This window comes from Schistocerca serialis, chromosome 2 (assembly GCF_023864345.2).
Source record: "Schistocerca serialis cubense isolate TAMUIC-IGC-003099 chromosome 2, iqSchSeri2.2, whole genome shotgun sequence".
Lineage (NCBI taxonomy): Eukaryota > Metazoa > Arthropoda > Insecta > Orthoptera > Acrididae > Schistocerca > Schistocerca serialis.
In genome coordinates, this window is record NC_064639.1 from 583163842 (window position 1) to 583191468 (window position 27627).

The 27627-nt window shown below is 37.8% G+C and overlaps 1 protein-coding gene across 1 annotated transcript in view; it reads right to left on the bottom strand.

The window, feature by feature from the left end:
- Window positions 1–27627, bottom strand: part of LOC126456248 (serine-protein kinase ATM-like) — a 445804-nt gene that overhangs the window by 191139 nt on the left and 227038 nt on the right. The window contains exons 26-29 of the mRNA XM_050091998.1: window positions 17872–18177; window positions 16352–17011; window positions 8649–8789; window positions 5641–5887 (exon numbers count right to left, since the gene is read on the bottom strand). Coding sequence (XP_049947955.1) covers window positions 5641–5887; window positions 8649–8789; window positions 16352–17011; window positions 17872–18177 — 1354 coding nt within the window. The remainder of the gene's footprint in view (window positions 1–5640; window positions 5888–8648; window positions 8790–16351; window positions 17012–17871; window positions 18178–27627) is intronic.

Here is a 27627-nt window from a genome sequence, read left to right on the forward strand (position 1 = left end):
GACAGTATTTCACCTTTCTCATACATCTTGCACACCAGGTGGAAAAGTTTTGTCATGCCTGGCTTTCGCAAGACTATAAACAGTTCTGACGGAACATCGTCTACTCCAGGAGCCTTGTTTCGACATAGGTCTTTCAGTGCCGTATCAAATTCTTATCACAGTATCGTCTCTGCTGTCTCAACCTCATCTACGCTCTATTCAAGATCACCTCCCTTGTATAGACCCTTTCTATATGCCTTACACCTTTCACTTTCCCTTCTTGTGTAAGTACTGGTTTTCCATATGAGCTCTTGATATTCATATGGTTCTCTTTTCAATAAAGGCCGCTTTAGACTACGCACGCACAGCCAATTTTCCATCACGCAATTTGTTTGTCGTAAGGATGAAACATGAAGATTGGACTACAAATGGACACATCTGTGGTCAAATAGTGATAGTGATTTAAAAGATGCAAATGGCTGTATTTCATGTATATGATAGTTGCACATCTTGAATGAATCACATGAATCACATAGGACCCTGCACACTAGTGATGCTGTTTCTCAGTCACTCTCGCTAAGTGTTGGGCACACACATTCTGTGCACCAGCAGCATATCTGATGACGAGAGTTGGGCTACAGATGACACTGTAAGTTGTGTTGTCAATTCAGAAAGACTAATTGTAGAAGTAGAAAAGAGGCTAGCTCTCTACAATAGGAAATTAAAAGAATACAATGATCACAATCTAAATGAAAAAGAATGGGGAGAAGTGTGCCCAGCAATATTCAGAACTGGGCTGAATTGACTGTATCAGAAAATAACAACAAAGGTATTTCATAGTTCACTAATTTTATTCATTCATGTAGACACTGCCATTAACAAAACTGAACTTTTGTCATATTGCCAAGATACTGATCCCAGTGAAGTCACAAAGTAATCTGAAAAATAATCCCTTATCTGCATACCACAGATATCAGCTCTTATTTCTATAGGCTCACAACCTTCATACGTAAAGTACACAAAGTGTTAATTTCACTCATGACATGTACAGAAATTCAAAAGAAGTGGAAGAACCTGAAAGACTGTGTCATGGGAGAACTGACATCATAGAAAAGGTCTCAATCTGGCGAAGTTGGGGGGGGGGGGGGGGGAGGGGGGGGGGGGAGGCGACCTGTACATTGATGCAATGTTATTCCTGCTCTGTCAAATGGAAGACAGACTAACTACCAGCAGCATCAAAATTCTGGCAAATAGCAGAGAAAACAAGGAAGGATGTTTGCCCCCCAAGTGGTGAGAGATCTGGGGACTTTGCAGGCCTGTGACAATTCCATTTCATCCAATTCAGTACCCCGGGTATTGTCTGTCCAAAAATATTCTCACTTTATATCTGTAATCGGGAGGTGTCCCATCATGGCAGAAGAACATTCGTCTTCTGGTTTGAAGCAGAACATCTTTGAGAAGACTGGGAAGTACATGTTCAAGAAACACACAGTAAAAACAACCAGTTAGACAGTGTGGAAGAATGTAAGGTCTCACTACCTGGTTGTGAATATTTCCAACCTAAACATTAATTGATAATCATTCCTGAAAAATGTGGACAGCCATACCCAGGATTTTCATGAAACCATACATAGAAGTTGCAACTGTTGAACATTTTTTTGTGGATGAAAGTCAATTCATCAGTCTACAGAACAAAGTCTGCGAAGTCGGGAGTTAGCTTTCTTTGCTGTAAAAACCATATGGCAAATTCGTTCTGAGTTGGAAAGTCAGTGGGTAGAGGTTCCTGTACCTTATACAACTTGTTTGGATGACAATGACCACCATGCAGATTTCTCCAAACACAGCTGGAACTAGCATTCGCATTCAGAGCATGGGCAACAGAGCATATACTACCTGAAAGACTGTTGTCAAACATCTGTAGTACTGGTTCCTCAAAACCAGGATTGCTTACATTCTGTAGTTGACCTCAAGCATGGAAATCTCCCTATAATATGCCCCTTTCATGGAGATGATGATCCACAGTGGCAAATGTTCTCCAAATTAGTATTTCCCTGTTTGGATAATATTCTGTGTACAAATGCCGTGCTCCTGCAGCATCAAAGGCCAAGTGCATGTCTGCAAGTTCATTACTCACAAAATGTCCCATGTCCCATGCATGATAAAAGGAGTAAACAATCTATTACAAGTGCATACTACTGCACCATAACACATTGTCTTACCTTTGGTACAAAACTTGATTATGAACTACATTGAGGTGGAAACGAAGTACACAAATGACTGCTCACTTCAGGTACACAGCACTGAATGAAGATGAAAGGAATTAGTACAGAGTTTCCTCATTAGGGTGTGGGTATCAATGAAAACAATTGATAGTAGACATCAAAACTTATGGATACGTACCGCTGGTCATCGCACCACCAGGCAGACTGATCACTTCTTTGAGGTCACCTACCATTGTCAATATGTGACCCACGTTCATATACTTAAAATTTCTGTCTATATCCAAACTGTCATTCCACAAGAATTCAGTACCTATTTCCAAAACACCCAGTATTTTCTTCTTTTATCAGTCAAATTCAATATCTCCTGTGATATCTAAGGATATTTACTAGGCCTTGTCTTTTTACCTATTTGATCCTCTGCTGCCTTCACTATTTCATCTCTCAAAGTTACCATCCACCTCCGTAGCATAGCGGTAGCGTTACCGCCTACCACACATGTGGCCAGAGTTCGATTCCTGGCAGGGGACTGGGTGTTGTGTGTTCTTCATCATCATTGACTTGCAAATCGCCGATGTGGCGTCACTTAAAAAGGACTTGCAATACGGCATCTGAACTCTCCCAAACGGGGCCTCCCGGCCAACAAGTCCATACGATCATTTCCATTACTCAAAGTTACCCATTCGTCATCTTCTGTATTCATTTCCCCTGTTCTTGTCGAGCATTGCTCTCCTGAAACTCAATCTCTCATTCTCTCAACTTATCCAGGTCCCATCTTCTTAATTCCCTACCTTTTTGCAATTTCTTCAGTTTTAATCTATAGTTTATAACCAATAAATTGTGGTCAGAAGCCACATATACCCATGAAAAGTCTTACAATTTAAAATCTGGTTCCAAAAATCTCTGTCTTGTCATTATATAATCAATCTCAAACCTTCCAGTGTCTCGAGGTCTCTCCCAGGCATACAACCTGCTTCCATGATTCTTAAACCAAGTGTCAGCGATGGACCAATTAGGCTCTGTGCAAAATTCTACCACGCAGTTTCCGCTTTTATTCTTTTCCCCCAGTTATTATTACCCTATTTTTTCCTTTCTTTTCCTTTTCCTACATTGAATTTCATTACCCCATCACAATTAAATTTTTGTTTCCTTTAACCATCTAAAAAAATTCTTTTACTTCATCATAGACGCCTTCAATCTCTTCATCACCTGTGGTGCTAATTGGTGTGTAAACTTGACCATTATGGTGGGTGTTGGCTGAGAGAGTGTCTTGGTCACAATAATGTGTTCACTATGCTGTCGAAGTAGCTTACCCATATTCATATGTCCTTATTCATTATTAAGTGTATTCCTGCATTACTCCGATTAGATTTTGGATTTATAAATCCTGTATTCACCTGACTAGAATCCCTGTTAGTCCTGCCACCAAACTTCACCAATGCCCACTATCTTTAACTCCAACCCATCCATTTTCCTTTCTAAATTTGCTAACCTAGTTGCCCAATTAAGAAAGTTAACATTCCTTACTGCTATCCACATAGCACCAATTTTGTTTCTCCTGATGATGACATCTTCCCAAGAAGTACGTGCCCAGAAATGTTAATGTGGGACTATTTTACCCCTGGAATATTTTACCCAAGGGAATGCCACCATCATTTAACCATATAGTAGAGCTGCATGCCCTCGGGAAAAAATTACGGTTGTAGTTTCCCCTTGCTTTCAGCTGTTTGCAGTACCAGCACAGCAAGACCATTTTGGTTAATGTTACACCAAATCAGTTGCCCTCACAACTACTGAAAACGCTACTGCCCTTCAGAAACCACACATTTGTCTGATATCTTGACACAAACTTCTACTTTGTGGTTGCATTTACAGTAGGGCTATCTTTATCACAGAGGCACCAAGCCACCCCACCGATGGCAAGGTCCATGGTTCACGGGATAGTGACTGAGAAAACTAGAGAATTCCTTCCAGAGAACTCACATGAAATCCTCAGGGAGAGTTTACAACTGGTCAAATGCAATACAGTGACACTGAACATAGAGAAAACAAATGATGTTAATTTCAGTTTGATAAGGGGAAACAATATGTTAAATTAAATGTATATGTTGTCTCTGTAGACTGTAACAAACACAAAATTTATAGAAATGAATATTGATTCTCATATGAAGTGGTGTGAGCACACAGAGAAACTTGCAAAATAGGATGTTATCAGCATGTGACGCCCTCAGAATCCTGCCAACAGTGTTTAACAGCCAATGCCTTTTTCCTTACGTACTATTCACATCTATATTCAATTCTCACCTATGGAATTCTACTCTGGGGAACAAATGCACAAAATATGAATACTGTTTTCAAACTACAGGAACAGGCCATAAGAAAAATAACTAAACACAGTAGTCATGCACATTGTCAAGATCTGATCAAAACAATGTGAGCTTTAACTGTGCCATATGAGTACATTTACCAGTCAGTTCTGCACATCAAAAATAAAATTGATAATTACTGTACAACACTGTAGAATCTGCTGTGTGGGTTGCTGTCCCACTCAAGATTTGTGTTAACCAGTGATGTTATGTGAATCCAATGGTGTAGTGTCGCGTGTGCTGCGACAAGTGAAATGCAGCTGTAAAGCAGTTTCCACCCCAGCCGCCAGAGGCACCATGTTTTGCATATCTTCTTATGATTTCTATGTTTTGCTGTACTTTCTGTCACTCCTGTTTACAGTAGCAATGAGTAACCTACTTTTCACAAAATACTCATGCTCAGAAATGTTAATGCTAATGGTAAAGTGCTCTCGATCTACTCATCTCCTGTAACCATCTGTTTTACAAGCAAGTAAACAAACCTAGTTTTTCATAAACAAAGATTTTTAATCCAGATCAATTTCTAGTCTCAGATTTCATTTCAAAGGCCAGTGAGCCCTATTTACGCTAATCCCTACATCATCATGAAACAAGGGCTAGACAGAACCACAATCTAACATAACATTCACGACACTCCATCTTGTTTTCGTTACCCACCGTGATAGCAGTGTCCCAAGCGGCCAGCAAGCAACACTTCTGAATACGATATCAGGTGAGTGTGAATATTAATGTTTATATTGATTTATAACATGTTTCGGCAATAGGGTGTCTATGCACTACCATAAAAATTGACAAGAACTACAAAATGACACCACATTTGTCATTCTTTAGTTTCACAAGGACTGTGGACGGTATGTAATGGTACATTACAGAACAGTTTTAGTGAGTCTCTTGTAATGTACAGATATTTACTGAATTGTCATTTTCCTTTAACAACAAAAAACTGCTAGTGAACACAGGAAAAGACAACCTTTTAGGGAAAGCTGTTGTTTACCTACCCCAAAAAGTGGAGTTTTGTTCGCTACACTTTCAGCCAAGTCAGTGAATTTGGAACACAGGAATCCTACATCACTTACCCAAGAATATGCGTGCTTCCTTTGATGCTAACATTGTATACAAGGCTGAGCTGGTTTCCTTGACGACATTGATATTTTCATCCACCAAAGCAACAGAAAGTTTCTTTAATACACTGCCAATAAGCAACACAACGATGTCCTCAGTCAGTACAATATTTTCATCAGTTTCCTTTTCTGGTTGCAGAACAAGTGTTGCCAAATCTGAAGGGCCAATTTCACCAAGGCAGCGTGATGCCCCAAGCTGCACCTAGGGAAGCAAACATTTATCTTTCTTATTGAACAAATGTGATCATAATGAGAAAGAAAATATCCAAAAAATTTATGAAGAATGAGAAATTAGTTAAAATGACAGTCAAATGCGGGTAATTCAAAATAATATTTCAGACCATATAATAAAAGTAAAGTGCTATACAGATCAAATGTGAATTTTAAAACCACTAATATTCACTAAAACATTAACGATTTCACATTTTATTGTGGCATACGTGTGAAAATTAGAATGAAAGTATAGTTATTTCCAGACTATTAAGACCACATCTTTTCCAAGTTTTCTCCTTCAATTATGTAGGACTATTTTGCAGATCGACACAGCTGTAGTGATGGGACAATTGACTGTTTTTAAGAACTGACTGAAACAAGTCTCCTTCGGTTGTGAATGTGATTTAAATGTTTTCACTCAATCACCATGTCTGAGTGGTTTTATTCAGTGCGAGACAACTGACTGAAACCAGTCTCTGTTGGTTGCAGCCATTACCTGAATGTTTTCACTCTCTCAATGGGTTTGAGTGATTTTACTTACATACATTGTCAGCCTTTTTGGTTTTGACAATTTTTTTTAGGGACAAATAAAGTGTCTTATTTAAAGAAGATGCGAATAAAAAGTATACTTTTAAAAGCAAAGCATTTTCAAAATATATTTACTTACTTAGTTAAATAAGAATTTTTGTACTTGTGGTACCTAATATCAATTTTTGGTTGGTTTTAAAAGTTTAATATCTAATGCTGCACTGTAAATTTATGAATGTATAAATGAACAATCACTTTTTAAAATGTTTTTATTTGGTCGGTTTCTTCTCTGTTTGTTCGATAAAAATTTTGCAATTGATTTTAAACCAATTTTGCAGTAAGCTGGAGACTTGCACTTTCAATTCAGCTCAGAACTGGATGACATGCAATATGAACTGGCTTTTGAGACTGGTGTGTGGGGGAGGACACCTCGTTTTCGATTGGTCGGTCGGTCTTTCTGTCCGTCTGTCTGGTACAAATTTTGCAGCTGATTTCAAACAAACTTCTTGATAAGTTAAGACTTGAAACTTTCAACTTAGCTCGGAACTGGATGAAAATGCAATATTAACATGCTTTCTTTTCTGGTATAATACTGCTATTTCTCTGTTTTCCTGTTTCAGTTGCGAATGTTCTGCAGTTAAGAATGATTGCTGAAGTTTCCAAGTGAGCTCACATCTCTCATATTTTTACATTCATGGTCTTTTCACAAGATATACATAGGAGGGAACACTGTATTGGTTGACCCGGTTGAAGAGAAACCGAAATAAATCTGAAATTCACAACATGTCTCCACTGTAATCTCATCAAAATCTCTGAAATCAACTGAAAAATTTCACACAATTGAGACTAAAAATTAGAAAGTAATTATTCAAATAAAAGAAACTTTCTAATACAACATATTTTTCACTTAAAACAAAAGAACGAACAATTCATACAATATGCAAAGCTACAATGGTGTCTAATGTTTTCATTTGATTACTCCCACAAACTAGTTTCACTCAAAAGAATGAATGAATAATTGAATTAATATGTAAAATTACAACTGAATGAGTCGCTGTTTTCCAACAACCGAATGAATGGACCATTTTCACTCAGTTGTTATCATCACTACACATCTGCTTACTGGTACTCATACTGATACTACAAGAGAAGAAGAAGAAGAAGAAGAAGAAGAAGAAGAAGAAATCACATAAGACTCAGAGCTGGGCTTAACCCTCCATTGCTTGTGCAGATGACACTTATCATCCACATGATTTTCTCACTATTTTATTTGACTGGACTGGACTTCAGCACCTTATTGTTAACCTCCCCCCCCATATTTAAATATGTCTGCTTGTGTCTGTATGTGTGGATGGATATGTGCGTGTGTGCTAGTGTATACCTGTCCTTTTTTCCCCCTAAGGTAGGTCTTTCCACTCCCGGGATTGGCATGACTCCTTACCCTCTCCCTTAAAACCCACTTCCTTTCGTCTTCCCCTCTCCTTCCCTCTTTCCTGATGAGGCAACAGTTTGTTGCGAAAGCTTGAATTTTGTGTGTATGTTTGTGTTTGTTTGTGTATCTATCGACCTGCCAGCGCTTTTGTTCGGTAAGTCACCTCATCTTTGTTTTTATATATAATTAATAATAATTAAACATGACAAAAGGGGTCAGAAAGCTGTTATTATTCCTATATAATATATGAGCAAGTCTTTGTACTGTATTTTTGTTATCTGTTTGTGGCATTCCTTGGGCAGTGTGTGGTGGATGGATCTTGACAGCAGAAATTCCTACATCCCAGCAGGAGTGGCATAGGGCAAATGACACCATACGGAGCGCCAAGGAGGACCTCAAGAGTATTCTACTACCACGTAAACTCATGGCTGAGCAAGATGAAAATCTTAACAATTAAAAAAATCTTTTACTTAGCATGAGGTTAGCTACTGCTAAAACCAGATGTTCATACTCACATGCATGTAATGAAAGTTAAATGACATTCGGGAACAGAAAACTTGTTTTATTTAGTAGAAGTCAGATAAGAAACAACTGTACTATTATAATTAAAGGGGAATATCAGTACTGAAAATGTTGAAAAGTGTTCTGACTTTGATGGATATTACATGGCTGTTTGTTTCAGAAATCTGGAGAGGAAGAGGAAGCACTGAAAAGCAAACGATCATCACTTGATTTCAACTCCAATGCTCAGATCTGCTTTCCAACAGACAAGATATGTTTCTCATATTACCTCTTTGTCTTCTGCAGATGTAAGTCCAACAAGCACACACAGCAACCGATGTAAAATGCTTTCCTCACAATCTTCTGAAAATCCTCTTAAATTTTTAAGCGACAAGTATAAATCCCTCAGTTCTGTCTTTCTTGTCGAAAGCTGCATAAAAAAAGAGAAAGGTAACTTCAGTTATTTCAACAGAAGAATTAAATTTCACTGTAAATTTCTGCTTCATGTGATACCATTTTGAATGATTCTATTAGTGTATATGATATTCTAAAAATTGGAACTTTTTTTTTAGATTAGATTAGATTTACTTTCATTCCAATTGATCCGTAGTGAGGAGGTCCTCCAGGATGTGGAACATGTCAGAAAAACAACAATACATGACAAATATTTAAACTAAAACAAATAAGCTAATGTACCATTCCACAGGTCCCAAGTGGAATGATCGTCATTTTTTAATGAACACTAAGAGTCATTTTACAAATACTATTGCACTGAATTTAAAATAAAAAAGTTTTATATTTATTTATAAGGTAAGAAACATGTAATACAACTACTGTAATACTTATTTACAATGAACACATTACTGCACTGAAATGGTGCAGAAGTTAGATTATACTTACACACACACACACACACACACACACACAAATTTTCAGTGAACACATTACTGCACTGAAATTGTGCAGAAGTTATGTTGTACTTATATACAAATCAGTTGGTTTTCCTCAGAAATTCATCAATGGAGTAGAAGGAGTTGGCCACCAATAAATCCTTTAGGCTTCTCTTAAACTGAATTTCATTGGTTGTTAAGCTTTTTATGGCTGCTGGCAAGTTATTGAAAATGTGTGTTCCTGAATAATGCACACCTTTTTGTACAAGACTAAGTGACTTTAAATCCTTGTGAAGATTATTCTTATTTCTAGTATTGATTCCATGAATCGAGCTGTTGGTTTGAAAAAGTGATATATTTTTAATGACAAATTTCATTAAGGAATAAATATATTGGGAAGCTGTAGTTAGTATCCCTAGTTCCCTAAACAGGCTTCTGCAGGATGTTCTTGAGTTCACACCACATATAATTCTTACTGCACGTTTTTGTGCCCGGAAAACTTTAGCTTGGCTTGATGAATTACCCCAGAAAATAATCCCATATGACATTATGGAATGAAAGTAAGCATAGTATGCCAGCTTTTTCATTTTTATATCCCCTATGTCTGACAAAATTCGCATTGCAAACAGAGATTTGTTAAGACGCTTCAGCAGTTCTGTGGTGTGCTCCTCCCAGTTGAATTTATTATCAAGCTGTAATCCCAAGAATTTAACACCGTCCACTTCTTCTATCTTCTTGTCATCATATGTTAGACATATACTCTTGGGACACCCCTTACAAGTTCTGAACTGCATGTAGTGTGTTTTTTCAAAGTTTAGTGACAAAGAATTGGCTAGGAACCAGTGATTAATGTCTACAAATATTTTATTGGCTGATCTTTCTAAGACTACACTTGATTTGCTATTTATTGCAATGTTTGTATCATCAGCAAACAAAACAAACTTGGCATCTGGTAATGTTACTGATGAAAGGTCATTGATATACACAAGAAAAAGTAAGGGCCCCAAAATGGAACCTTGTGGGACCCCACATGTAATTAGTTCCCAGTTGGATGATGCCTGATAGACATGTATCAAGCTCTTTCCTAATAACACCCTTTGTTTCCTGCCAGAGATATAAGATTTGAACCATTTTGCAGCATTTCCTGTTACACTATAATATTCTAGTTTACTTAAAAGGATATTGTGATTTACACAGTCAAATGCCTTTGACAGATCACAAAATATACCAGTTGCCTGCAATTTTTTGTCTAATGAATTAAGTACATTTTCACTGTAAGTGTAGATAGCCTTCTCAATATCAGAACCTTTTAGAAATCCAAACTGTGACTTTGACAGTATGTTATTTGAGATAAGATGGTTATAAAGACGACTGTACATTACTTTTTCGAAAATTTTTGAGAATGCTGGCAACAGTGAAATTGGACGGAAATTTGATGCTATTTCTTTATCTCCCTTCTTAAACAGTGGCTTAACTTCAGCATATTTCAGCCATTCGGGAAATATTCCACTGATAAACGACTGGTTACACAGATAGCTTAATATGTTACTTAGCTCAGAATCACATTCTTTAATTAACTTTGTTGATATTTCATCATACCCACTAGATGTTTTTGATTTTAAAGAACTGCCGACAAGCAACATCTAATTTTGAATCCTATTAGTCCTAACTGTAAAGAATAAAGCTTATATATAATAATCAATCACATTAGATCTAGTGATAAGAAATAAATTATGATATAACTGTATGTCTTTTCTGGTGCGATTGTGGAACGATCAATATCCAGCTCTCCGGGTGAGTCAGGCCACACAATCTTTTGACAACCATTCTACTCATAATCTTAAGGTGCTGCAGTTCACAATCACTGCTCTGCTTTTGAAGAACAGAGAGGATGGGTAGGTCTATCACTGAAATATTATGCAGCGAGTGGGAAGGGTGTGGGTGGGGGGAATTGGGAGGGAAGAGGAGAAATAAAAAAAATTAAAATAAAAAAATGATATTGTTTCTTTTGGAAACAATTCTACAAGCATATAAGGTACTTTTGTAATTAATAACATTCAGAGATGAAATGATGTCTATCAATTACATTATATTTATTCCTGACATCACAGATTACATTTATTTACACTTTGAAAGGAAATGCTTTATATCAAACCCAATAAATGTAGCAAATTACAGAAAAAAACTCTGCAAGCATAAACTGTTAAAAGTCATTCAAAAGAAAGTACTGTCACATAATATCAAACTTCTCTTCTGAAACTTTATGCTAGAGGTCCATCAATACTTCACTACAATATGAAAACAGCCACCCAGAGTCTAAATTTGAATGCACAAGACAAACTTCCTTCAGCACAACATGAGATGTCTCAAACACCTTGCTAGCATGGAAAGTTGCTTTTCCAGTAAATTTTGTGGAGAGATTTGTGTCCCTGCAGAATATTTTACATAGCCCACTTGTCATTATAGGTACACACAACAGTCTCTTTGCCGTATCAGCATTAAAGGAATTCATTATCAACCCATGGTTGATTCAAGAACCTAGAGCTGTGAACACAGCCTTAATAGGCTGGTCTGTGACCATATGAGATGAGAGCATAATTTGAAGGTCAACTCAGTGCATTTCAGTGTTTCCTTTACCTTTGCCTAAAGTATTCATCCCTTCATGTTTCTCAAAAGTTTATTAGTCTAATCACTAAAAATTCATTCTCCTACAACAATGAAATAATTTTCATTTTTAACTCTGAATACAGGCTTAGTTTTATCTACAGACTAAGATTTCCCAACATTTTTGCGCAACAAATACACTGACAGGCAAAAAGAGTGAAGCACCTAGAAGCCATGTAAGATATCAATATAAAGTGGTGCACCTCTGGCAGGTGTGTAAGCGATTAGATTTTGAATACTCTGTGACATTTAGAATGACCATCAGAATGCCATATTGTTGCTCATGTTTACTTTTGCTGCCAGGCCAGGTAGGGTATATAAGGGACATGAACAGCGTCAGATGTTGAATGATCACTGTGTAGGATGTGGAGAAGCTGTAGGCTTGTATGAGACAGTGTTACCAGCACCTGAATTAGTTTGAAAGAGAATTTATTGTGGATCCCGATCTGGCCGGTTGGTCAAATCGTTCTTCATAATGACATGTGGGGCAATTGGATGTGGCAGTGACCCAAAGTTGTAATGTAGGGTTACATGTAGTCAAGCACACTTGTCACCAAGGTTCCAGTCAACCTCATCTGATCACAACAAGGGAGGGTCGCCATATCATGCACCGAACACATTGTAACCCTTGATGTTGGTGCCTATCATATAAGAACAAGTAACAAGCTCCCTGCAACTGTCTGCGGCATCCTGCACCACTGTTTAGAGACTTAGAACAGCCATATTAGTGAATTACCATACCGTATGTAGGTATCATAAACATCAAAATACAAACAGCTGCATATAGAGTGATGTTGCGACTGGAAGCATGGTCTACATATGAATGATGTCACACTGTATTCAGGAATGATTCACGTCGCTGCACCCCCATGTGATTTATCATTGGTGACCTTGGGATAGGTACCATCTTCCAACATTTTCAAGTGACTTCACAGCTGGTAGTGACTGATGGAACTCTGATGGCCCAACAGAATGCCATGGACATCTTGCGTCCTCATGTGTTACTTCTCATGCAACAGTTTTGTGGCACCAATTTTCAACAAGACAATGCATTTGTGTCTTTGAACGATCTGCGTGCTGACCAGCTAGATCCCCATATCTGTCCCTGATAGAACATGTGTGGAACTAGCTTGAATGACAACTCCTTCTTGTGCCAGTACTGAAGATATCAAGGATCAGTTACAACAGTTGTGGACCATTTGCCTCAGAAGAGCACACAATGGCTTTATGACACCCATCCAAACCAATGCATGCATTCTGACCACATGGATTTCAAAGTCATATTGATAAATGGACTCATACTGCCAAGTTCTTTCGAAATTTGACTCTTTTTTTATAAACACTTAAATAACATAACAAACCATTTCAACCAGTGAAGTTTAATTTCATTTCCTCCTCTCCTTCTATGTGCTTAAATTTTTTTTTTTTTTTTTTTTTGGGGGGGGGGGGGGGGGGGGGGTCACGCTGTGTAGTATCTGAATGATGGGATTCAAAGAGGTCTTTAATGTTGTGGATCAGTTAAACTGCACTGCCTATTAGACAACAGGACACATGCTGAATCGAGGTGACTGAAATGCTAATCATTTCTGCAGAACGTACTAATGTATGTGTCCTGTCTCTAGTCATTCAAGGTGTTCAGTTTTTTTTTCTGAATATGTGGAGGGTGTTGCGTTGATAGCATTATCCATTGCAAAGGAATGGGTCTCGGTTTGGTTCAAAGGTACTAGATGTCATAATCTGCAAAACTAAAGTGCCCTATCTCATGTTTTTCACATTTATACTTGTGTATTATGAAGATATCTCGTTTAACTGATGCGCCATATGAAAGTTCTCTCAAAAACACACCATTTTTTGTACATCATGTTGTGCAAAAGTGAGGGAAAATATTTTAGCAACATCTAAAATTTTTACTAAAATGTGGTCGATTTTACATGCCATTTAGAGTCATAGTTTTTCGTGCAGATAATCAACTTTCGGCGTATTTAAAGATTATATGCAATTCTCAGAGTCCAATTTCTGCATTAATTAACTATCAGTTATTAATTTCAGGAATCTGCTGTCTTCAGCTTTACATTATTATATGGGAATGGCAAAAATGCGACTGCGTGTCGGACTTGTTATTTTGTCATTTGTTACATTGTTCTCTTTGTTTCATGTGAAAAATCAACTTTCTGGTTCTGGATGTGAATGTATGAGAAATAACAAAGATCTGAAGATATTTGCCAATTATAAAATTTTGCGGGAAGACGCAATGAAGCTTCCAGCAAAATAAGGTAAGACGCAGCATCTTTGCATTAGCAGGCTTGACCAGACGTATAATTCAGTGTATTAGCTTTTCAGTAAAATTCTGTAGTGTTTCTTTTCCGCATAACAGTTTCAGTGATAAATTCCATTCTCAGTACTTTTCCTTAAACAATAACTTCTGCAACAATACCAATACACGAGTGTACAATATGGCCGACTTCTGTACGATATGTTGTAACATGGACAGCAGCCATTAACAATAATCCCATATTCAGTTTACATTTTTAAATTAACAAACAGCCATTGTTGCCACGAGCGATTCATGCTCAACTGCATTTTATTTTAAAACCAGTGACAAATAAATAAAGCCTATGGCACACAACTGCAGCGCTGTGTCGCTGATAAAACAAAAGTACATTTACGTTACTCGTATGTTTGATTAAGAAGAGAGAGCTCTGGTTCAAGTGGTGCGAGAAGCACGTATTTTAGTTTATTGTCTGGCACACCGCCATATTTCATGTTATTGAAAATTACTGCGAGTTGCAACCATACTAGGCACTCGATTCTGAAAAGAATTTATATTTATAAAAGTAAGTAGGATTATGAACTGTAGGCTTATTCATTGAATATATTCTCTCTTTCAAATTCTAAAGGTGGCAGGGGTAAAATACAGGGAGCGAAAGGCTATTTACAATTTGTACAGAAACCAGATGGCAGTTATAAGAGTCGAGGGACATAAAAGGGAAGCAGTGGTTGGGAAGGGAGTAAGACAGGGTTGTAGCCTCTCCCCGATGTTGTTCAATCTGTATATTGAGCAAGCTGTAAAGGAAACAAAAGAAAAATTCGGAGTAGGCATTAAAATTCATGGAGAAGAAATAAAAACTTTGAGGTTCGCCGATGACATTGTAATTCTGTCAGAGACAGCAAAGGACTTGGAAGAGCAGTTGAATGGAATGGACAGTGTCTTGAAAGGAGGATATAAGATGAACATCAACAAAAGCAAAACAAGGATAATGGAATGTAGCCTGATTAAGTCGGGTGATGCTGAGGGAATTAGATTAGGAAATGGGGCACTTAAAGTAGTAAAGGAGTTTTGCTATTTGGGGAGCAAAATAACTGATGATGGTCGAAGTAGAGAGGATATAAAATGTAGGTTGGCAATGGCAAGGAAAGCGTTTCTGAAGAAGAGAAATTTGTTAACATCCAGTATTGATTTAAGTGTCAGGAAGTCATTTCTGAAAGTATTCGTATGGAGTGTAGCCATGTATGGAAGTGAAACATGGACGATAAATAGTTTGGACAAGAAGAGAATAGAAGCTTTTGAAATGTGGTGCTACAGAAGAATGCTGAAGATTAGATGGGTAGATCACATAACTAATGAGGAAGTATTGAATAGGATTGGGGAGAAGAGAAGTTTGTGGCACAACTTGACCAGAAGAAGGGATCGGTTGGTAGGACATGTTCTGAGGCATCAAGGGATCACCAATTTAGTATTGGAGGGCAGCGTGGAGGGTAAAAATCGTAGAGGGAGACCAAGAGATGAATACACTAAGCAGATTCAGAAGGATGTAGGTTGCAGTAGGTACTGGGAGATGAAAAAGCTTGCACAGGATAGAGTAGCATGGAGAGCTGCATCAAACCAGTCTCAGGACTGAAGACCACAACAACAACAACATGGCAAAAAACGCCAAATTTTGCACCATTTTGTACAAACTGCCAATTTTACATTATGTTGCTAAAAATCACAAGTTTTGCATTATTTTTTTGCTTTATTATTTACATGAAATTTTCCTGTCCCTAACATCACTGATGTTAGTGTTCATTTTTGTCAGCAAGACTTAAGGTTTCAAAGATTTGATAAAGGAGTTGAAAAGATGATTTCTGCTAAAGCTGTTATTGTTCTGCAATTGATTACCTACATCACTACAGAAATTACACAAGCAGAACATATATAAACAAATGCTTCAGCTACAATAAAACTGACACACAACTATTCATATTCAGATTAATTATATTACTTGAGCTGGTTTTTGTATGATTGCTTTATATCTTAAAGATGAAATGATAAAAAACATTGACTGTATTTGAGGACTTAAGCTCTCATTATACTGAGTGCAAGGGACATAAAACAATACAGAATATCAATAATTATATAATTACACAAACACAATGTGTGAAAGGTCTACTTTATTACCTGCAAATAAAGATGTTTCAATCTCTCCACATGGCAGCTAGAGTACATTTCAGCTTCCAAGAAATATTTTATTTCTTCCTCCAATGTATATTGTTTTCCTCCATAGACTGTCCGCTGATATACTTTCTGAATCTCGTTAAATTTAGGTTGAGCTGGAAAGGGACCTAAAAGTCTGATTCCTGATGAGAGACACTCAGCATTTTTCACTATTATAAATTCAAGTAATCTGCAAGCTTCTGCAGCTACATATCCATCAGATTTCACAACTGGTACCAGAACACTAGTGCACATTCCAAGAAACTTTTCTACAACCAGTGCTTTAACTGGAAGACATTTATCAAGAAAGTGCAAAAGACAATTACATGCCGCAATTGACAAACCTCCTTGGTTTTGTTTGTATCCTTGTCTCACGATGTTAATAAGTTGGTGGATAACTTCTCGTATAACAAAAGTTGACAAAGCATTCAGAGAACTTTCTGTTAGATTACATCCCAGCAAGTCAGCAAATGCAGCATATCGATGAAGTGATATTATCATCTCTTCACAAGTCAGCTGTTGATGAATATCGAGTGCCAGCTGAAGTAATATCTTCTGTATTACTCTAGGTTTGTTTTTTGACAAGAACAGTATCAATTTCACTTCTGGTGCCTGTGAGTTCTTCTGTAAAATAACAGACAAGAGATATAGAACAAGAAAGTATAAATTCAAAATACAGTTTTACATAACACAATCATATAACAGGAACAAGGAGAAATGTAAGACTTACAACATAACAATTACTCATCAGTCAAGACCAATGAAAAATAGACTAACTTCAATTACAAGAGACAATCACAAATATCCTTTCGTATGGAGCTGCACCAAAAAGAGGAACAATATAAAAGGTGTAACAGTCAGCAGACATCCTCCGCCAAAAGTATGCACCTATGGGCTTCTTTCTCTGTTCCCATGAAGGGCAGGTGTCCTGTTGTTCTTCCCTACCCTTGCAAGTGTTTCATGGCATTCTTCAATAATCTTTGATGCTGCAGGATTTACTCCATTAATATTATGACGTCAATATGTATACAGACAAACTGCAGTTCTGTTACTATTTTCATATTACAAGATATGCTACTAATTAGAAAGTATCAGAAAAATACTTGAATGGCCCAGAAGTAGAATGGAGTCACTTCTATCTTTCCACACACAATTTCTATACAACAGCAGTCCTTCCAAATTAACAGCAGTCCTTCCAAATTAACTGGCTCCACTCCACACAAGTTATATTCAAGCCACTCCATAAAGATACAAACTAAAAATCTTTTGCAGTACAACAATCACTTAGTAAAAAAAAGTTCTAAGAGTACAGGGGTGGAGAGGGAGACAGAGCAAGAGAGAGAGAGAGAGAGAGAGAGAGAGAGAGAGAGAGAGAGAGAGAGAGAAGAGAAGAGAAGAGAAGAGAAGAGAGAGAGAGAGAGAGAGAGAGAGAGAGAGAGAGAGAGAGAGCAGTATTGCCCATAAATATAAAATTAGCAACATACCTGAAGATATTCTAAGGTATCCAACATTTGCTGAGATTTAATGGTGGGAGGAGCTGGTTCTGGTAAGCTGGATGTGTATCCACACAAAGCAGTTACAGCGCCCACATCAAATAGTAAGCGAAATATTGTCACAATTACGATATCCATATTTTCTGAGAGAAGACATTTCACTTGGTCCTCTGAAAGTATTTTTTCAAGCTGCTTCAGAAGCTGTTCAGCATTAAATATATTGTAATTATACATCTCTTTGCTGTTTTTCATGGTGAAGATTGGTAGAAGATGTCCAATTATGTAAGGGCTGCATACCTGTGAAATTAAATTTCCATTTTACAACAAATTCATAACAGAAAAGTAGGTGTTGAGATTGGGGTATTTATATTTAACCACAAATGCATCAAATTTGGAAAACAGTCCCTTTCTTCAAACGCTGGGAGGCAGAGGATACAAGATGTAACAGTTCAGAAATTTATGGCTGTAGAAGTATGAGAGATCACTTTATATATCAGGCATCACTTACAAGGAAATGAACAGACCTATTCTGTCAAAACAGACCATGACTTTTAGGTCAGCCTCACTTAACAATATATTATTTCTTGGCCTGGAAAATAAAACAAAACTGATCATTGGCTAGCTGTTTTTTTTTTTTTTTTTTTTTTTTTTTTTTTTTTTTTTTTTTTTTTTTTTTTTTTTTTAAGGATATCTGAAAAAAAAAAATTATTTTCTTGTGGCCCTTGCCTATCAATCACTGGTATGAATTTGAAACACACTCATCCCATCTTTGTTCACACTTCAAGAAATACTCTTATATCTTCAACACTGCAGTGCAGCAGATGGGGAGCCATGTAACTGTTTTACTTCATGCTATCAAGATCTACATGAGCAAAGAGCTGAAGCCACCAACAGAAAGAGCTGTGAAGATTTTATGATATGCAAAAAGAACACGAAACTATAAGATCAGCATTTGAATATAATGTAGACATAGACCCTCTGCAAAGTAAGTGAAATGGTTACGATATTTAAAACGCTAGTATGAAATCTGATTACAAACTACTCACAAAAGTATAGTTACAAACCACAATTACCTTATCAGACAATAATAAGCAGTAACATATCAACTGTCAAAAGCATTTTAGGTGTGTGTGTGTGTGTGTGTGTGTGTGTGTGTGTGTGTGTGTGTGTGTGTTTCAATGTCACTGCACACAGTATAAAATTAGAATTCAGGATAAAATAGGAGGTGGTCAAAAATAAATGCAACGTTTTTAATTTATGACTCTGTGTGCTTCTCTTTCAAGTTGAACAAAACTCATTTAAAACACTGAGGACAAATTTTATAAAATAAATGATTCTGTCTGGTGTAATCTAAACTTCTGTTACAAATGCAAAAGATAAGACGCCACGTTTTAGCAAATCTTGTGTATACAATGATGACAAGGAGACCACATGCAAATGGGATTTTTGTAATTTTTTTATATTTACGGTATATGAAGTTCAGAACTCAAATCGCAACATCCCACAGCAGCTCAAGGCAAGTCTAAAAAATTCTTGAGAAACTCAACTTCTAAATTTTCTGAGCATCTTTAGTGGCCTAAAGTACGGTCAATCTTTTTCAGCACACAGTGTCATTCTCCAGGAGAATGCTTGCCTGTCACACAGGGGTCATGTGTTCAAATACAAAGCAACATAATTTTTTAAACAAAGGTGCATGTTCTGCGAGCATTGCAAAGAAGTATAAAATACATAAAGATAGAGAAAAGATGGTAGCACTCAAAATTGGTAATCGTTAGATCATTGGCTTGAATCTCGTTTCAAGTAAGAGGTGCATGGTGTCAATGGGCCATAGGCAGTTCAGGCATTAGGTAATGAGGTAGCGCAATGAAGAATAGAAAATAGTATTTCCCGGTTTAGTACTTCGCACAATGTAAGGTATGTGCTTCGATGCAATCAAGCAGATGATGAAGTGTCTCTCTCTAATGTACTTGTACAATTCTTACAAAGTTGTTAATGTTTTGGTCTTCAGTCCTGAGACTGGTTTGATGCAGCTCTCCATGCCAATCTATCCTGTGAAAGCTCCTTCATTTTCCAGTAACTACTGCAACCTACATCCTTCTGAATCTGCTTAGTGTATTCATCTCTTGGTCTCCCTCTACGATTTTTACCCTCCACGCTGCCCTCCAATGCTAAATTTGTGATCCCTTGATGCCTCAGGACATGTCCTACCAGCCGATCCCTTCTTCTAGTCAAATTGTGCCACAAACTTCTCTTCTCCCCAATCCTATTCAATACCTCCTCATTAGTTACGTGATCTACCCACCTAATCTTCAACATTCTTCTGTAGCACCACATTTCGAAAGCTTCTATTCTCTTCTTGTCCAAACTATTATTGTACATGTTTCACTTCCATACATGGCTACACTCCATACAAATACTTTCAGAAACGACTTCCTGACACTTAAATCTATACTCGATGTTAACAAATTTCTCTTCTTCAGAAATGCTTTCCTTGCCATTGCCAGTCTACATTTTATATCCTCTCTACTTCGACCATCATCAGTTATTTTGCTCCCCAAATAGCAAAACTCCTTTACTACTTTAAGTGTCTCATTTCGTAATATGATTCCCTCAGCATCACCCGACTTAATTCGACTACATTCCATTATCCTTGTTTTGCTTTTGTACAAAGTAGTAGTAGAAATTTGATAGTTAATGAAATTGGATCCCTACTTTAGTCTGGTGACATCATAAAAAACTGTCATGGGACAAGAAATTGATGAATATGACAGATTATTAAATGAAGGCTTAACAGACTGAACGGATATAATCTTTAAAATCTATGCTAGGAGAATATAATGTTAAAGATACTAACACTGCTCTTGGATTTGATAGAACAGTCCATATCTTCAACAAAATATCCTTGTGGTCCCCAATTCTTTTCCACATATTGTGAAGTATTCTGATATTCATCTTATGTGGTGTAATTAATCTTTATATTTTTAAACCCCTCACCTTTCCTCATAGGATGCTTTCATTCCGAACACTATATCGGTCACACAGGTTTAATGCGAAAAAAATTCACAATGTATGAGAATCTTTAGCAAAACACTTAAAAAAACTTGGAACAACAATCTCAATACATTAGCCATTTCACAATCAATCAATTCTTTCTACAAAGACAAATGTTTTTCTCAGGACAGCTCTATCCTCCTCTGCTCATGTTTTTATTCACTCTTTCTGATTCTTACTTCTTATATTCACTTGAAAATCACATTCATCTCTATATTATTGTTTTTGTTCATTATGACTATTGGACTTACTGTGATTAGTGTCACGCAAGGTCCGGAAACTTCTTGATGTATAACAGTATCGACAAATTAAAATTCTGAGCTGCACGAATCTGTCCTCAAATTTTATGGCAACATTATCATGCTATTCACAGTACTAGCATTTCTGCTTACATTGCCAGGCATCAGAACAACAGTATCTCATGCATGTCTTGTTATGTCCTTGGGCAACAGAATTACATCATATCCCTCAAAGTGTGTAGCAACTTTTCACTCTGATGACTGGTGACTGGTGACAAAGTACCATGGCTTACATTTCATGATACACTGAAAGCAATGAAAGAGAGTCATCCTGATTCACGACTGCTCAGCTGCCACACTCAGCTCACAGCCACTAGTTGGAGATGGTTCAAGGTGTTCCTCAGATACACTCAACAGGACTGATGTCAACTGACCTGGGAAAGAAATAGGCCGAGCATGGAGAAGCTTCTTGTATCTGCTGTGTATTGCTCAAACCATTCTGACACTATTTTTCTAAAGAGTGCTGTTAACAAACAAATGGATACACTTGATTTGACAGTGGGTTTCAGCATCATACGCTGGTCGTATCTTAGCATATGATACAGAGGTATATTACACTACAAGCACTATTTTACATTACGCTTTTGTGTAAGACACTTCGTGTGTTGACATTTTGTTTTCATTTTGTTACTGTTTTAACATGGAACAATATTTCAGACGGTATTTCGAAATGAAAATTAAAGCTTTACATTGCTTTGTTGTGATGCTACACATCCATAAACCATTCCTCTTATAATCCGACCTGTTTTGCATTCTGACCATGCTCCTTAGACCTTAGGGAATGGATTAGTGAGGTTCTACTGTATATTATATGCAACTGTTAGCAACAACATGAATCAAGGACCTTGCCGTTGGTGGGGGGCTTGCGTGCCTCAGCGATACAGATAGCTGTACCATACGTGCGACCGCAACGGAGGGGTATCTGTTGAAAGGCCAGACAAACGCGTAGTTCCTGAAGAGGCGCAGCAGCCTTTTCTGTAGTTGCAGGGTCAACAGTCTGGATGATTGACTGATATGGCCTTGCAACACTAACCAAAATTGCCTTGCTGTGCTGGTACTGCGAACGGCTGAAAGTAAGGGGACACAACAGCTGTAATTTTTCCCGAGGGCATGCAGCTTTTACTTTCTGGTTAAATGATGATGGCATCCTCTTGGGTAAAATATTCTGGAGGTAAAGTAGCCCCTATTCGGATCTCTGGGTGGGGACTACTCAGGAGGACGTTGTTATCAGGAGAAAGAAAACGGACTGTGGAACGTCAGATTCCTTAACCAGGCAGGTAGGTTAGAAAATTTAAAAAGGGAAATCGATAGGTTAAAGTTAGATATAGTGGGAATTAGTGAAGTTCGGTGGCAGGAGGAACAAGACTTCTGGTCAGGTGAATATAGGTTTATAAATACAAAATCAAATAGGGGTGATGCAGGAGTAGGTTTAATAATGAATAGGAAAATAGGAATGCGGATAAGCTGCTACAAACAGCATAGTGAACGCACTATTGTGGCCAAGATAGATACGAAGCCCACGCCTACCACAGTAGTACGAGTTTATATGCCATCTAGCTCCACAGATGATGAAGAGATTGATGAAATGTATGATGAGATAAAAGAAACTATTCAGATAGTGAAGGGAGACGAAAATTTAATACTCATCGGTGACCGGAACTCGATAGTAGGAAAAGGACGAGAAGGAAACGAAGTAGGTGAATGTGGAATGGGAGTAAGGAATGAAAGAGGCAGCCGCCTGGTAGAATTTTGAACAGAGCATAACTTAATCATAGCTAACACTTGGTTCAAGAATTATAAAAGAAGGTTGTATACATGGAAGAAGCCTGGAGATACTGACAGGTTTCAGATAGATTATATAATGGTAAGATAGAGATTTAGGCACCAGGTTTTAAATTGTAAGACATTTCCAGGGGCAGTTGTGGACCCTGACCACAATCTATCGGTTATGAACTGTAGATTAAAACTGAAGAAACTGCAAAAAGGTGGCAATTTAAGGAGATGGGACCTGGATAAACTGAAAGAACCAGAGGTTGTACACAGTTTCAGGGAGAGCATAGGGGTACAATTGACAGGAATGGGGGAAAGAAATACAGTAGTAGAAGAATGGGTAGCTCTGAGGGATGAACTAGTGAAGGCAGCAGAGGATCAAGTAGGTAAAAAGACGAGGGCTAGTAGAAATCCTTAGGTAACAGAAGAAATATTGAATTTAATTGATGAAAGGAGAAAATACAAAAATGCAGTAAACAAAGCAGGCAAAAAGGAATACAAACATCTCAAAAATGATATCGACAGGATGTGCAAAATGGTTAAGCAGGGATGGCTAGAGGAAAAATGTAAGGATGTAGAGGCTTATCTCACTAAGGGTAAGATAGATACTGCCTACAGGAAAATTAAAGAGACCTTTGGAGAAAAGAGAACCACTTGCATGAATATCAAGAGCTCAGATGAACCCCTGTTCTAAGCAAAGAAGCGAAAGCAGAAATGTGGATGGAGTATATAGAGGGTTTATACACGGGCGATGTACTTCAGGACAATATTATGGAAATGGAAGAGGGTGTAGATGAAGATGAAATGGGAGATATGATACTGCGTGAAGAGTTTGACAGAGCACTGAAAGACCTGAGTCGAAACAAGGCCCCGGGAGTAGGCAACATTCCATTAGAACTACTGACAGCCTTGGGAGAGCCAGTCCTGACAAAACTCTACCATCTGGTGAGCACGATGTACGAGACGCGCGAAATATCCTCAGACTTCAAGAAGAATATAATAATTCCAATCCCAAAGAAAGCAGGTGTTGACAGATGTGAAAATTACCGAACTATCAGTGTAATAAGCCACGGATGCTAAATACTAACATGAATTCTTTACAGACAAATGGAAAAACTGGTAGAAGCTGACCTTGGGGAATATCAGTTTGGATTTCGTGGAAATGTTGGAACACGTGAGGCAATACTGACCCTACGACTTATCTTAGAAAATAGATTGAGGAAAGGCAAACGTACGTATCTAGCATTTGTAGCCTTAGAGAAAGCTTTTGACAATGCTGACTGGAATCCTCTCTTTCAAATTCTGAAGGTGGCGGGGGTAAAATACAGAGAGCGAAAGGCTATTTACAATTTGTACAGCAAACAGAAGGCAGTTATAAGAGTCGAGAGGCATGAAAGGGAAGCAGTGGTTGGGAAGAGAGTGAGACAGGGTTGTAGCCTATCCCCGATGTTATTCAATCTGTACATTGAACAAGCAGTAAAGGAAACAAAAGAAAAATTCCGAGTAGGAATTAAAATCCACGGAGAAGATATAAAAACTCTGAGGTTCGCCAATGACATTGTAATTCTGTCAGAGACAGCAAAGGACTTGGAAGAGCAGGTGAACGGAATTGACGGTGTCTTGAAAGGAGGATATAATATGAACATCAACAAAAGCAAAACGAGGACAATGGAATGTAGTCAAATTAAATCGGGCGATGCCGAGAGAATTAGATTAGGAAATGAGATGCTTAAAGTAGTAAAGAAGTTTTGCTATTTGGGGAGCAAAATAACTGATGATGGTCGAAGTAGAGAGGATATAAAATATAGACTGGCAATGGCAAGGAAAGTGTTTCTGAAGAAGAGAAATTTGTTAACATCGAGTATAGATTTAAGTGTCAGGAAGTCGTTTCTGAAAGTATTTGTATGGAGTGTGGCCATGTATGGAAGTGAAACGTGGATGATAAATAGTTTAGACAAGAAGAGAATAGAAGCTTTCGAAATGTGGTGCTACAGAAGAATGCTGAAGATTAGATGGGTAGATTACATAACTAATGAGCTATTGAATAGAACTGAAGAGAAGAGACATTTGTGGCACAACTTGACTAGAAGAAGGGATCGGTTGGTAAGGCCTATTCTGAGGCATCCAGGGATCACCAGTTTAGTATTGGAGGGCAGCGGGGAGGGTAAAAATCGTAGAGGGGGACCAAGAGATGAGTACACTAAACAGATTCAGAAAGATGTAGGTTGCAATAGGTACTGGGAGATGAAGAACTTTGCACAGGATAGAGTAGCATGGAGAGCTGCATCTAACCAGTGTCTGGACTGAAGACAACAACAACAACAACAACAACAACAACAACAACAACAGCAGCAGCAGCAGCAGCAACAGCAACACCTATCAACAACACGTTACTGTGCAGCGGAGATGTTTCCAGGAGTGGTAGTTCTCACTGAATTGAAGTGCTTGTGGTACACCTTTGACACAGTGGCAGGATAATAGTTAAGTACCAGTGGAACCTCAGGGATGGAGTGTCCTATCCATAAGGGCTATGCAAACTGACTGTGGCCAAATGTGCAGATACTGTTTTGGCAAGCCAAACCTGTGCTTGACTGTCATACTAGGGTATGTCATTTTAGAGAGCAAAAATCAAATTTTGAGATATTTGTGAATGAGAGGGTCCAAAAAAGAGCCTTTTGATGTGTAATATCCTGATTTAAAAGGTTTTTCGTTCTTGATACACATTTCGCTCAGTGAACTTGCACTTGATTATAATGTGTATGTAAAATTCCAACAAAAGGGGATAAATTAATATAAATTAAAGCAAAATTTGATCAAAAATTGGTTTAACGAACTCAAATAATTTTCTTCATATTCTGTCTCTATTATCAAACACTTAAAACACTTTGTAACAAATGTAAAAAGCTTCAGTTGTTAATATTCATCAAATGCTGCTTTGATTCATTCCTAGAAATGATTCTTCTGTGTGCTTCCTGACCTCCGATGTATCATCCTTGTATCTCAGGAGTACACACTTTGACAGATGCCATTGTTCCTTGCGTCACACCCCTGCAAGGGCAGTTTCTGCACGAGCTATCGCCTGTATTTGACACACTTACATGACAGATGGTTTGAAAATGGACACATGCATCTGAAGCTACTCACCATCAAAAAATATAAAATAGGTACTTCTCAATGCAACTTATGACAAAGCTATAACCATTTATTTCAATTTCTCATTTCTGTTGTTTTGAGTTTACAAGTAAGTGAAAGTTCATATACTTTTTCTGACCAGCGTATCAATTCCAAAAGTGAAGTTGCATAGGGATTCAGTATAGGTGTCTTCCTAGAGTGAACAGACAGGTCTGATATATCATTATCTTCATTCCTCATTTTCTGGTTCCCCGCTTTTCTTTCTTCTCAGGCTTCTCTGCATAAAAGTACCTGAAGCACCATTTCACTAAATGTGAACCACAATGAATGTTGTATTGCCGGCACAAAAATATCCATGACTGCCTTCTTCAGGGATTTTAGAAGCCTCAGTTGATGAATTTCGAGTTGACTGCAAACCACCAGGGATAGCAAATGGCAATAACAAGCACTTGTAATGCCATCAAATTGTTACCTTTCAGACCATGTTTCCAAAGCCATATCCGCCAAATTCTATTTGCTGTTGTTAACCACCGAGAATGACTTTCAGGACCAATTTCTAACACTGCCATATCAGTTGGAAGTGCACCTGTCCTTATAGCCTGGCTTACCTTGTAACCATAAGCCTGATCTTTGTCAATAGTGTCACTTGGTGGAACCAGAATCTCTGGAAAGGAAATTCTGAGAAATGATGGATTGATTTCAAGTTCTGTTGCACTATCAAGCAAATTGTCAAGCTTACCACTCCTCTTGCTGTTAGACAAAGTTTTCCCATTAAACTGTTTGATCAAGGGCTCAAAGATATCCATTAGTATAAAGAGCACAAACCAACCAGATGAGTTTATGGTTCAGCTCTGTCTCAACCCAACGCATTGACTACTCCTTCCCAACCAGTGTCAGAATTCATTAAGTCACCACCAATTGTCTGCTAACTTATATCAATGCTGTTTCTCCTTAAAAAATTCACAAGATGGTTTCCTTTTTGTTACATCAGTCTCTGGAGTAAAATAGCAAAGTTACCTTTCATCTGGCTGACTGCAAACAGTGTTTCGCAATAATTGGAGACAGATAACTTGGGTTAGCTGCTTGTAACAGAACTTCAGTGGAATCTTGGCACCCATCAAAGAAGAAACATTCCATCTCGCCTATTCTGCATTGATCATGAAATTCTTCATTAAGTGATTCATGACTTTCTGCTGCGTCCTTTTTACTTTATTGTGATCAACTGTGGGTCTCCTGTCTCCCTCCATGATTAATCCAGCATCCAATATACAGGGTGGTCCATTGATAGTGACCGGGAAAAATATCTCCCGAAATAAGCATCAAACGAAAAAACTACAAAGAACGAAACTCATCTGGCTTGAAGGGGGAAACCAGATGGCGCTATGGTTCGCCCGCTAGATGGCGCTGCCATAGATCAAACAGATATCAACTGCGTTTTTTTAAAATAGGAACCCCCATTTTTATTACATATTCGTGTAGTATGTAAATAAATATG